The sequence below is a fragment of the Sturnus vulgaris genome, chromosome 9 (assembly GCF_052056855.1).
Source record: "Sturnus vulgaris isolate bStuVul1 chromosome 9, bStuVul1.hap1, whole genome shotgun sequence".
NCBI classification, from domain to species: Eukaryota; Metazoa; Chordata; class Aves; order Passeriformes; family Sturnidae; genus Sturnus; species Sturnus vulgaris.
Window position 1 is genome coordinate 6,093,442 of NC_142251.1, and position 12,820 is coordinate 6,106,261.

Consider the following 12,820-nt stretch of genomic DNA (forward strand, 5'->3'; position numbering starts at 1 on the left):
TGTTCCTCTGCTTTACTAAAACTGGAACAGTATCCTGATCTAAGTGTTTGGAGTATTTGAATGGATTGTACTGCTTCCCATTAGGGTTGTTTGCAGAGATTTCATGTTACTTCCTAAGTAACATCAGCAGAGCTCTGCACCACGAGAGTAGATGTGGAATAGAGAAACTCCATCGAGATTTTTTACTGCTCAAGCTTGCTCCTTCTGTGACCCTCTCTCATCTGAGGGCTAAAGATGTTTTAGGGAAGCTCTTAATTCCTATTTTCCTAAACTGCACTGAAAAGTGATAATCCAAAACAGGAATTTATGTGTGATTTTGTATTGTAAACCTCTTAATTTTAATTATAGGCAAAAAATGGTGGTTTTTAGAGATGCAGAAGTTGAGTATGGCACTTCCTGCTCTACAGTACGGTAGCAGTTTTCACATATTTTAGGCACATGAGAATGGAAAGGCACTGTTAAATTAGACTGGGGGGATACAAACTTCAGGTATTTGATTCCACAAGTGGGTCTGCAGTCAGAAAGGAGCTCTGGTTCATGTTCATATATATATATATATGTACACACACAAATATATATTTACACATGTATATATCTGTATATGTATATTTATGGGTGTATGCACACACAAAGCCGCCTCTGTGTGTATACATACATGTATCTCAGTAGAATGTTTCCAGTAGTATGATTATGGTTATTTGATACTTTCAGTGGAATTTAACTTTTTTTAATGTAGGAAAACATACCAGTATTTCTTTTGAATTACCTCCTGTTCAAGAGGTTTATTATTCTTAATTGGAAGTTGACACTTAGAGTTTTTGAAAAAGCTACTTAATAATTTGAAGTGCTCACCTCATAAAATACTTCCCTTGAATTAGTTTATGTTGCAAAATATATAATAGTTGCTATTTCATAATAATAGTAGTGGGAATTCTTCTTTCCAGTCTTTTATATTTAATTTTTAATCTTATTCTTTGTTTGATTTGTGTGTATTAGCTACAGACCCCTTTGCCTCCCTGTTTGGAAGTGAATCCTTTGAAGGTGGCTTTGCTGATTTCAGCACGCTGTCAAAGGTAATAGGAAACTGCTGCTACTCACAGAAAATGCATGAAACTGCAGTGACAAGACAAAGCTTACTCAGTTACATTACAGTTTTGCCACTACTAAACATTTATAATGACTGACTTGCTTGAAACAGAGGTCTTGATAGCAAATTGTCCTGCACTTCTGTGAAGAATGCAATGTAATCTTTTTGGCTTGATAAGTATTTTCTCTCTATTTCCAGTGATACTATTATTTATTTATTCATTTTTAAATTTGCTGAGTTTAGCAGCAAAAGTATTAACTTTTGCATGTTTAACTGCTTTCAACTTTATACTGTTGTACATAGTAGCCATTCCTGATTTTTCTTTCTGTTCAGTCTTCTGGAGTATATGGATATGTGTAAAAAGAAACAAAAGTCTTTTCTTTAGTCTTAGTCCAAACTTTCAGTTCTGATTTAATACTGTATTATTGAAGAGAATGTCTGGTAGCACTACACTGAAAATGTGGGTGTTGCTGTTTTTGTTGAAGGCCAACAATGAGGATCCTTTTAGCTCTTCCACATCAGGCTCTGTCAGCAGTGTCACCATAACTAAAAACTTATTTGAAGAACCACCAGCTAAAAATGAGGATGTTCCTCCTGCACTGCCCCCTAAGACAGGAACTCCCACCAGGCCCTGTCCACCACCACCTGGTAAGAGCTGACACTGAGATGTGGTAACAATCAGCTGCTTCGTGTTGGCAGAGGGACAGGAATTGTGAGGGGAGGGTAAAGAGTCTGAATTTAAAGTTAATGAGCAAGATGTGAAAAACATCCATTCCTGATCTGTTGGTCATTTCCTCAGAGTTAAGTTCTGCATGGTGTTTGGGATCAGAGTTTGAAGAGACAAAGGATTTAGAAAACAGGAAGAAAGACTTGTTACAAGTGTGTGCAAGAGTACAGCATAAATTGCAAATTAAATGGTTGCTAATGTGCTACACTGTGAATCTTGAATTAAATTATGATTAAAGTGAGAATTTACTTGTGCTTTATATATTGCAAACACAGATGGGTTTAAGGCAAAATGAACTAAAAAGTGTTAAAGAACTGGCTTAGGTTTTCAGGTAAACTTTTTCTAGGTGGCCTTGCAGAGGTTTGTAGCAGTAACAAGAATAAACCCAAGTTCCCTGGGCTGTTCTCTTCTCAGTGGTAGAGGAGTTTCTGGGATGTCCCATGGCACAAACCACTCTGCTTTCCAGAAAAGGCCGTGATTATGATGCATAATAACACCTTCTTGTGGTTGCAACAAGACCATATTACAGCAGACTACTCACTCTTAATTTGTTCTTGCAAACGTAGGAAAATATATTTTCTAGTATTCCTTTAAAAATTTCTGTCCTCTGTTTCATTGTCTTTAAAAACTCTATTGTGTCATTTGTTTCACTGTTACACTACATGGATGAGTCTTAAGGTGTTTTGAGAAACTGTGGCATGAAACTTAAACGTGTATTCATCTTCTCCTCAAAAGAAGAGGAATACTGTAGATACAGGAGTGCTCACACTGAAGTTTAAACTCATCTGTTTAGTTTCTAATGTTGGTGTGAGATCCAGTTCATGCTAATACCTTGCAAGTAACCATTTCCATTGTAAATGACATTAAAACAGCTGACATGGCAAGTGATGATAATTTGGATGTTTGATGTTGGTCCTTACTTAAACATAAAAAGGATTTCTTGATTGTACGGGAGTGGCTGTGATGTGCACTTTTGGAAGGCAAGCTTCTAGGGATGGAACAGCAGCATCCTTAGCAACAGATTATTAGAAAAAAATAGGTGGTTTTGATAGGCACAGTTAAAAATGTGGTTATCTTGATAGCCATTCCAAATTAATTCTTTTCCTAATGGAAATAAAATTTGAGGTATTTAAATGTAATTATTTTAATTACTTCCTTGGTCTGATTTGAAACAATGGAATACTTTTTCAAAGAAATACTCAAAAATCTTTCTCTCTACTGGGAAGTGTGTAGAAGGGCTGTTGCCTCTGAATTCTGTTGCCTCTCTAGATACTGATAAACACCCCCATTTCTTGATTTTGGGGAAGATTTGGTGATTGTGTATTTTATATTCTTACAATTTTTAACCCTTCCCATGCAGAAGTAAAATTCCCTGGTTGTTATTTGCAGATGCTTCTCGCACATTTTTCAAGAAACAGGCAGGCATTATTTGTGAGTAACAGAACTGAGAATCACAGAATGGTTTGGGTTAGAAGGTCCTTAAAGATCATTCAGTTCCAAGCCCCTGCCACAAGCAGGGACACCTTTCATTAGAGCAGGTTACCCCATCCAGCCTGGCCTTCAACACTTCCAGGGATGGGGCAGCACAATATCATCAGTGATACATGGATAGAAGGTGATCAGTGGGAGACATGGCAGGGTTATCTGGGAAGTGTCTAAGTCAATCATATGTTTCCCAGGGGATGTTCTCCAAATCTCTAAATCATTGCCACATGAGAATCTCTTTTGCTTTCATGAAGTAATTTTAGACTAATTTTCAATAGTGATATGTGAAACATAAGCACCTTTGTTCAATTGTGTAGTTTTAATCTGAAATTGAAACAGAAGCAAGTTTTAAACTATAAGCACTGCAAGTGTGGAACCACTTGCAGAACCTGGAAGTTGAATTCAAGAAACTGCATTGAAACCTCTTGTGTAAACAGTAACATACAGAGGGAGTGGTGGGATGAAATTCAGCTCAGCTTGAATTCTTGGAAGTATTTGGGTTAATGTCCTCAACGGTGTTGAAAGTTGACTGGGGTTAAGCTGAAAAAAACCCAACAAAATAAGTGGGGGTTTGTCCCTCATTCTTTTTATTTGCAGATACTTAGTCAGGAATTAAAAAAACAGCTCAGCCTCTGATTGCTTGTTATCATACTCCTGGTTTTAAACTGCAGAAATTCTTAGCATAGGAAGAGGTCATGGTGTTTTGAAAACTTATAAATGTAATGTATTTCTGCTCTCTAGATAAAAGGTTTGTGTTAACTTGATCCAAAGAAATAATAAAAGAGCCTTGCTGGAATGATCAAAGACAGTTGAACCAGAAAGCAATACTGTGCCGACAGAATAGGTGCTAAAAGCTGTTAGAAATTCTCTTTCCAAAATAGTTAATTAATATACATGTGTTCCTTTTCACCTGATTACCCTTTCAGAAAGTGTGGGCTGTACCCTCATTTTTTAAATTGGCAGCCCTTCCTCTGAAACTACAGCTCCACTAGTTTGTGGGAAGATGTTGCATTCCAAGTAGCTTTTGAATGGTTTTTTTTTTAACTAGTTTTGGCATGTTATTACCTGCTATCTTAAATTCATTTTAAATTCATTTTAATCTAAGGGAAAAGACCTATCAATCAAATAGACTCTTCAGATTCCTTTAAGTCGAGCGATCCATTTCAGCCTTTCCCCACCCCAGACATTCCCAAAGAACAAGAAGCAAATCTATTCTGTGATCCATTTGCTCCCACCAGCATCAGTAAAGAGGCTGACCCCAACAATTTTGCAAACTTCAGTACTGTGAGTAAATACTTTTTACATTTATTTCAGTATAACGGCAGCTTTGAAATGTTCACACTGAAGTCTTCAGTCTAATTTATTAAAATTATTAAATTTAAATTATTAAAACATATCCCATGTACAAAAGGGATGTTGCTTCCAGTTAAAGCACTGTTTACATTTAGTTTACAGCTGAGGCTGTCCTAAAACAAAATGCTGCAAAATGTCGTAGTTAATGTTTAAATTGCATTGGTTTTATGCCTTTTTTCATGGAGGCCTCCTAGCTTTTAGAGGAGAGGATTTCAAAAATATCTATGTTCTAGGGATTATCCATTTTATCAATGTGTGCAGCAGATTTAAATTACAAATCTATAACAAGCACACTGTTAACTACCCAATTAAAAATAAACCAAAATGAGATTTTAACTGTCACTGAATTCTTTGGTCATAATTTTAATGTACTGAAATAATGATAAACAGCCTCATAACAGTGTTTGTTAATGAAATACAATTTGATGAGTTTTGAATGCTTAGTCAATTCCAGATTTATGCACAATGTAGTAAAATAGTAAGTGTCTCTTTATAACCAGAATTCATTTCATAGAAGTCGTGGTGTCCAAGCAGTAGAAGCAAATCTAAAGGTTTGTGCATGCCTATATTTTATTTTTTTTCTTTTGAGCTTTTGCAAGTAGAAGTTTTGAAAGGCATCATCTCACTTTCAAGCCTGATACCTGTTAAATGCAATTTGCATTTACAGTATCTCGACCATACCGCTCTTTTTTTGTTCAGGCCTAATAAACTACATGCTTGATTGAAGTAAACTAAGGATTGTCAGGCTCTCCAAGTAGACTTGCACTGGTTGGTGTGTCTTGGAGCATGGTAACTTCTGAAACGTGGTTATCCATCTGTGGTAGTAGTTAGGGGGACTGAGAAGCCAGTTTGGAGGAGTGGCAAGAATATTTATTATCTTTATGAAGGAAATAGTATTCTTTTCCAGCTGCAATTACCGAAAATACTGAGTGCACTGTGGAGAAAACTCAGGTGTTTCTGCTTTTGTTTCCCCAAGAAGCAGCTCCAAGCAGAGACCTGGGGTCTCTAACATCTAACCCTTTCAGTTAATGCTGGGACATCCATGAGGACAGGAGCTTCACCTACCTCTTCACTTTTCTGCATGTTTGCTAGGAAGAAACTTCAGCATAATTTTGTTTAAGATAATACCCTTAGCTGTCTCTGATTTATAATCATTATACCAGAGGTATTTAGTTCACATTTGGTTCTCACCAATACACATGGAAATAATCTGTTCTTTTTTCCCCTCTCATATCATGCTGACCTTTCTCTGTATTACAGCCTTCTAACTCTACAGTTACTCTTACTATTTTGCTGCTTCTTGGCAATGATATTTTTCATCTACACATTCAGAAGCAGTCAGTTTGCAGATAAAATTTGCAGTGATTTTCACCTGGAAAAGTCATCCTTAATGAAAGCAGGATAAATCAGGATGGTGTACAGTGTGAATAGGAGTGTGCTTTGCAAAATGTTCTCCTGATTTATTCAAAGTTTTTCTTGTATAGACTGGTATTTATCCAAAATAAAGCTATATTTAAATTATAGCACTTTCTGCTCAGTAACATTTTAGAAACTTAATACTGAAATTTGAAACATAATATATTTCCTTAAAATACATCACTTTGAATCAATGCACTTCTTAGTAGTTGAACCTTAGACTAAGCCAATTTAGTCTGTTACAACTACAAAACGAGTCATATTTTTGGAGACTAGAATATGTACAATTATTGAAAAACTAATTGTCCCTTAAACTGAGTGTTTAATATCATAATTATAATGAGTAATAATTATCACTGTATTACTAATCTGTTTTATTTTGTCTTTTAAACATGCAGTATTCTACTGAGGAAGACATGATTGAATGGGCTAAGAGAGAAAGTGAGAGAGAAGAAAAAGAAAGATTGGCAAGACTAAAACAGCAAGAGCAAGAAGACTTGGAACTGGCTATTGCACTCAGTAAATCTGAAATATCAGAAGCATGAAGTTTAGAATAAGATTTTATCTGACATAAACTGTTTTGTCCCTTTTCCTGAGTACCTAACGTATTTAAATGTTAATCAGAAAATGCATATATACAAGAAACTATGAAAGGTTTTAAATTTCTGAAAGTGATGTGAATGTTTCTGCTAAATTCAATCCTTTTGGTTATTGTTTGAATAATTGTTAAATTTAGCATTCAGTTTCTCTCACGTTTTCAGGAGAGCAAAGTACTTTTCCCAGCTGAAAGCAACTCAGTTTAAAATGCAGATAGAGAGGATGGGGTTTGACTGTAATCTATCAGCAGTTGGTAATTGAGCATAAAGTGAACACAGCAATTATTCTGTCATGGCTGACTGTCTCCCATCAAGCAGTTAGTCACTGGAAACCTTTTATCCTTCTGAAGGGGTTTTAGTAATGCCAGAGTTGTGGAGTGCTTTATTTTATATGTATGCATATAGATTATTTTTTCTCCTAGTTGAAGATTTTATGTTGGATTTAACATAGTCTTCATGGAGTCTCCATCATAAAGAGTTTGTCTTTCTGAAACCTTTATTGCTTTTCCTGCATGATCATAGGTTTTAAGACAGACCTGTTATTTTGTTTTGTAAAGCAATTAAGCTGAAAATTCATGTGCATTTGCTGTTGGCTAAGGTGACTGTCAAATTGTGAGACCCCACTGCTATTTGAGCCACTTTTGCCTGTGAAATATGCAGCTCAACTGGCAAGTTAATGAGTTCCATTTGAAATAGGATTAAGAATAGAAAGAAAAAACAGGTAGTCTGATTTCTATTTTTTTTAACCACAGTTGTTTTCTGTATATGTAATTTATTGAATGCCAACTGATAGTTGCACCTTAAACTGAATGATTTCTGAATGGTCACTGAGTCAGAGTAGGATTGATAGAATGTTAATGAAAATAACTTAATGAAAATAACTTATTGTTCATTTTGAATGAATTCTATTTGGAAAATCAGTTTCATTAAAATAATTCCAAAAAGAATAATCTTGTGCCCTATCTAAGAAAATGGATGGCAGCAGCATAAACATCTAGAAGGGGTTTTTTCCTTGCACTTTTTACCTGTGGTATTTCTTTTGAGGAAATTGAAGTATTTCAACACAGAGCACTGGGGCAGAGGGGGAGAACTCAGCCATGCTTCAGTATATTTTAGCTCTTCCCATTACCTGTCAATGCTGCTGTTGCATGAGTTTGAGGGTTTTCAATTTTTCAGGAAAAAATCCTGACTGGGATGGTTTTTCTTTTGCACTGGGAGATGAGCATTTAAACACCTGCTCAGTAAAAAGTAACTTAAAATTTTGCAAGTATTAAATAGTTATAACTTATCTTATACATCTTTGTAATGAGTGTACACTAATCTTGCAAATCATATGCTTAACTGGATTACATAGTTTCTTATCTTTTGTTTAAAATGTATACTCAGTGGACCAACACAATATTATATGTATATATTATATATATATTCCTGCTTTCCTTTATGGAATTTAAAGTTTTGAGTCATTTGATGTTACATTTCATGTTACTGACTCTGACTATAGGACTTTTACTCAGACTACCAACAAACCACTGCTGTGAGCTAAATGGCATTACCTTATGAAGTTTTAACTGTTTGTTTTTTTTTTTTAAACAACTTGTTCAGGTGGGATTAGCCTCTATTTATAGACTTCCCTTTTGTTTAAAAATTCTAACAATAGCCTGTAATTATGAAGAAATAAAGTTTAAGTACATAAATGTGAACTGTTTGCCTGATTTTTCAAGAGGGTGCTGAGATGTAAAGCATTGTGTGAGGTGTCCTGACTGTAGTCTGCTGTTTGTGGCCTCTGCCACCTGACACACCTGCCATGGGTCACCTTCACAGAAACAGAATCCAGTGGCAGAATTGTGTTGCCTTGTGTTATTCCCCCAGTAACTTCTCAACAGTTTCTTTTCCCTACTTAAGTTTAAATTGGCTGTACCAGAATTTGAATATTTAGCAAATTTATGACTTCAGTATTGGAGTGTTTTAGTTGTGCTTTAGCCTGAATCTTCGAAGTCATTGTGTGCATGGATGTACAACCTCATGTTTTTGTTTTTGCAATATTGACAGAATGGTAATTTAGATGATACTGGATTTAGATAACATAGGGTGAGATTGGAAAAGTAACATTTGTTCAAAATACTGGCAACTAAAGTCCTATGTTCTCTCGTTATGGAGTTCTGTACCATGTCAGTGAATATTCTTGAATTTAATTTTGTTGTTAACTAGAGTGAACATGAAGATTGGCTTTCAAATGCATTCATTTTTTCTTATAAGAAGGAAGAAGACAGTGATTTCCCCTAATGAAAGATATTCTTTGATCTTTTGTGGTAGGTGGAGTTCAGTTGCTCATATGAGTGTTACTGAAGTCTTGAGTTCTCTGCAGAGTTGTGTTTGCAGGGACCTCTAAGGCTTAAATTAGGAAAGGCACAGAAGTAAAGAGGAAGGGAGGGAAGACAGCATAATGTTATCCCAGAAAAGGTGGGAAGGAACTTGTAATTCATCAGCTGACAAGCCATCAGTCAGTAAAATCCTGAAACAGAAGTCATTTTCATCTACAAGCTCTTTAAAGAAACATGAATAGCAAAACATACATAAATTACACCAGCTGCATTCCCATTCCTTGCTCAGAATACTTCAGAATTCCTGTGGTGCTGAAATGAGAGACATCTGGAGCTGCCTGGACCTTAGATTTTAACCAAAAACAATGAGCATTAGTTTTTAGAGCAAGTGATCTGCTGATAGAGGAGGAAAATGCTGCATTGTTTGGATGTATGTTTAAGAGGTCAGGATGTTGTTTCTAGTTATCTCTTGCTGATTTAATAAGTGAGTATGGACAAACCACTTAATGCTAAGCCATTTCCTATTCTGTAAGTGATAACAGGTCTCATAGTTATTACATAACTGCTCTAATCTGGAAAGACAACCTTGTGCAGAGTAAAAGGAATTTTATTCCATTTTACTTTCGTATCCTGTAGATAGGAGCAAAGTTATGAGGTGTTTTCTCTGTTGGTATAAGCAGCCAGTTGCAGTCCTCTGCAGGACTATACAAATAACTGGAAATAAATTAAGAATTTAACAGAAAATTTTAAACAAGATATTTGAGGGTTTAGTTTCCTGGCAATACAGGGAGAAATTCTTACCTTGGACTTCAGAGGTCTGTCCTAGCACGACATCCTGTAACACTGTCTGCAGATTGTCAGCTCTCTCAGGTTTGCCTGTGCCAGACTCATCCTGATCCACACAATCTGATTTTTCTGTGTGGCCAAACTTACTGTTTATTCTGTTGAGACTATGTTGCATGAAATGTTTGTATTCAAGGCCAAAAAATCTTTAGGATTATTTTCCATAGAGTGCAGTCTCTCCTGAGATGCTACATTAACAGGTGTGGTCACTTACACAGAAAAAAAAAGTAGTTTTAAAAGACTCAGTGGGCTTTTAGGTAAAATCCTTGTATAATTTTTTTAATACTTACTGAAGCTGTACTAATACCTCCTTATTTTTAAAATTAGGGTCCCTGAGTTCCAAACAGTTCTGAGGATTTTGAAGTGTGAATTTCATTTTGGGCCCACATTCAGTAATAACTTTTACTGAATAAATAACTCAGTTGTGGTTCAAACCACTGACCATGAATTCTGAAAACTACAGGTAAAGTATTTGTTTAATATATGCTAAAGTCGTATATTTAAATTCTCTTAATTTTCATTAATATGTTATCCATTTAACTTACTTATTTTACTGTCAGATATTAAAAGCACAACTGTTCTCAAACATACAATACTATGCTCAAAGGAGCAAATTTGTTCTTCTGTTTTAGCTTTTTCAATTTTGTTCCTACAACATATAATTCTAAAAGTTGTAAAAAGCAATTTAGGGTATATTTTGGGGTGATTATTGATAAAAATGTTCTTTAAGTTAGCTTGACTGGCTGCTGACAATGGGCTGAACTACACAGGAAATCTGGCTTCATTGTGAATGCTGTGAGCTGGAATATACGAGCCTCACAATTCAGAAAATGAAATGTATGTAAACAGGTATTTTATGCTAGAAAACGTGGGCTTGCATTTGTTCCAAAATAGCTCAGGGAAGGTGCTTGTCACAAGTCCTTATGCTATCCCTCACTGAGCTAAAATGTTTGATTTAGTGGAGACAATCATGGCTGGTGTCAGAAGGGGGAATCATCCATCCTTCAATCATTGCATGTCTGGCTCTTCTCCCGGAGCAGCTGCGCCCCGAGCACTGGAGCGTGAGCCCGTCCTGCCACCCACCCCTCGTTCCTCACATCACGAGCCACATTGTTGGTGTGCAGCTAATAAATTCTTTCTTTTTTTAACCTTATACACCCACTGTTCCCGTTAATGTGCCCATTGTTTCTTTATGTCAACCCAGTCCTTCTGTTTGTCCTGCCACTCCCTCGGCTCTGTACACCTTTGCCTTCCTTTGCCTTGTTCATTTCCTTCCACAGGCTCCTTTCTTTTGTTAATCTCTTCTGAAGTGTTATCCCTGTAACCCCGAAGCTGCATGATTGATACGATTATAATATAGATATTGGCCAAAGTAATGCAATTTTTTTCAGTATTGCATATTCTATTCGCAATTTCAGTGGGCTGGGTTTTCTTTAATGGAAGAGGCAAGTTAAAATTTTAAATATTTATTTTGTTTATGAATTTTATGTTAATGAACAAATTAAAGGATTTAATTATTTAGATCTAATTATTTATTTATGTGATTTGGTCATAACCTGGTCCCTCAGAGCTGTGAGCCCTGTGGGGTGTTACTCCTATGGTACAACTCCCTGATCCTTGTGCTGGGGGTAAGGCTGCACCCTGGCAAACCCTGCCTTGGCTGCTGGTGCAGATTAAAGCTAATTGAAAACTTGGCCAAATATGAATTATGTTTTCCTCATGTTTTTTCTCGAGAGGAACGAATTACTCTAATACCAGCACACAGCGGCGATCCCCGCGCTCCTCTCGGCCCTTCCCGGAGCGTTTCGCGCCGGTGCGGAGAGACATGTCCGGGTCCCGCCCGAGCGCTGCGCTGGGACCGTAACCCCGAGGCGTTGTCCCGACCCATCCCACATATCCCATCCCACCGATCCCATCCATCCCGTCCCATCCCCACCGCCGGCGGAGGGCGGGCGCTGCCGCAGCCGCTCACCTGCGGGGGCGGCCCCTCCGCCCGGCCCGGCCCGGCCCGGCCCTGCCCGAACATGCGCCGAGGCTCCGCTTGCCGCCGCTCCACACACACCATGCGAGGTGGCTGCGGCGGCCGCCGGGGAGCAGCAGCAGCAGCAGCGCCAGCCCCTCAGCCGCCCTCCCCTCAGCCGCTGCCCGTCGCGACGCCTCCATGGACGCCCTCCCGGCCGGCAGCGCCGGCGCCCGGTACGCGGCTGGGGCGGGCCGGGGGGCCGGGCCGGGGGTCGCCGGGGGCAGCGCCGCCTCCGCCGGGCTCTGGCGAGGCTCCGTCCCGGGCGGAGGAGGGGCCTGGAACGCAGGGTCCGGCCGCGGGACGGTGTGAGGGCGGCGGGGCTCCGGGCGAGGCGCCCGCAGGGCGCTGCAGCCGCTGAGGGCAACTCGGGCCCCCGGGCTGACCCCGACGGGCGCTCAGGGCTGCGGCCGGAGCTGCCTGCGGCCCGCGGACAGGGGCTGCCCAGGCCGGGACCACCTGGGCCGGGACCGCCCGGGCCACCCCACGGTCCTCTCTGGCCACCGGCCTGTCCCAGCTGTGGGCAGGGGCTGTGCCCACCTGGTGCCGGCTGAGCCACCCCAGCGCAGCCACTGCGCGGGCACAAACTGGTTCTTGCACTTTGAGGGGGTTTTCTTTTTTCTTAGACAAGAGCATTAGCTTGAGCTAATTACATACCTGCGCAGCAGCCCTTCAGTAGTTACATGCAAATTGTCTTTGGGCTTCAAAGTGTTGCTGAAGAGCGTGGAAGACCAGGTCTTTTTCCTTGAGCTCCTGTTTGTGCAGCTTGCAACACACCTTGACAGCGAAACGCTGACGTTCATTACTCTGTAACTCAATACCTTCTTGCTCGCCCTCAAGAACGAGCTGCAGAACTTTCTCCATTCCAGGTCTGCACTCCCACTGCCCCTAAAATACATAAACTTCCATTGTGTGTGTGCTTGTGAGCTATTCCTTCAAAAGCTGAATCAGTCTGCAAATAACATTCTTCCC

General features: G+C 39.1%; 2 protein-coding genes across 7 annotated transcripts in view; both read left to right on the top strand.

Moving 5' to 3' along the window:
- EPS15 (epidermal growth factor receptor pathway substrate 15) overlaps nt 1-8,364 on the top strand; it is a 64,427-nt gene extending 56,063 nt beyond the window's left edge. For 3 of the 5 annotated variants that reach the window (XM_014870649.2, XM_088169707.1, XM_014870648.2), the window contains 4 exons: nt 997-1,073; nt 1,573-1,735; nt 4,405-4,583; nt 6,467-8,364. In XM_014870649.2, the coding sequence (XP_014726135.2) occupies nt 997-1,073; nt 1,573-1,735; nt 4,405-4,583; nt 6,467-6,613 (566 nt within the window). In that variant the 3' untranslated portion in view covers nt 6,614-8,364. Of the gene's footprint in view, nt 1-996; nt 1,074-1,572; nt 1,736-4,404; nt 4,584-5,166; nt 5,204-6,466 lie in introns of all 5 variants that reach the window. The other 2 variants (XM_088169709.1, XM_088169710.1) reach the window with 2 other exon arrangements.
- A 3,470-nt stretch (nt 8,365-11,834) lies between these two features.
- The window catches only part of TTC39A (tetratricopeptide repeat domain 39A), a 44,513-nt gene continuing 43,527 nt past the window's right edge, over nt 11,835-12,820 (top strand). For both annotated transcript variants that reach the window (XM_088169700.1, XM_014870655.2), the window contains exon 1: nt 11,835-12,024. In XM_088169700.1, the coding sequence (XP_088025826.1) occupies nt 11,990-12,024 (35 nt within the window). In that variant the 5' untranslated portion in view covers nt 11,835-11,989. The remainder of the gene's footprint in view (nt 12,025-12,820) is intronic.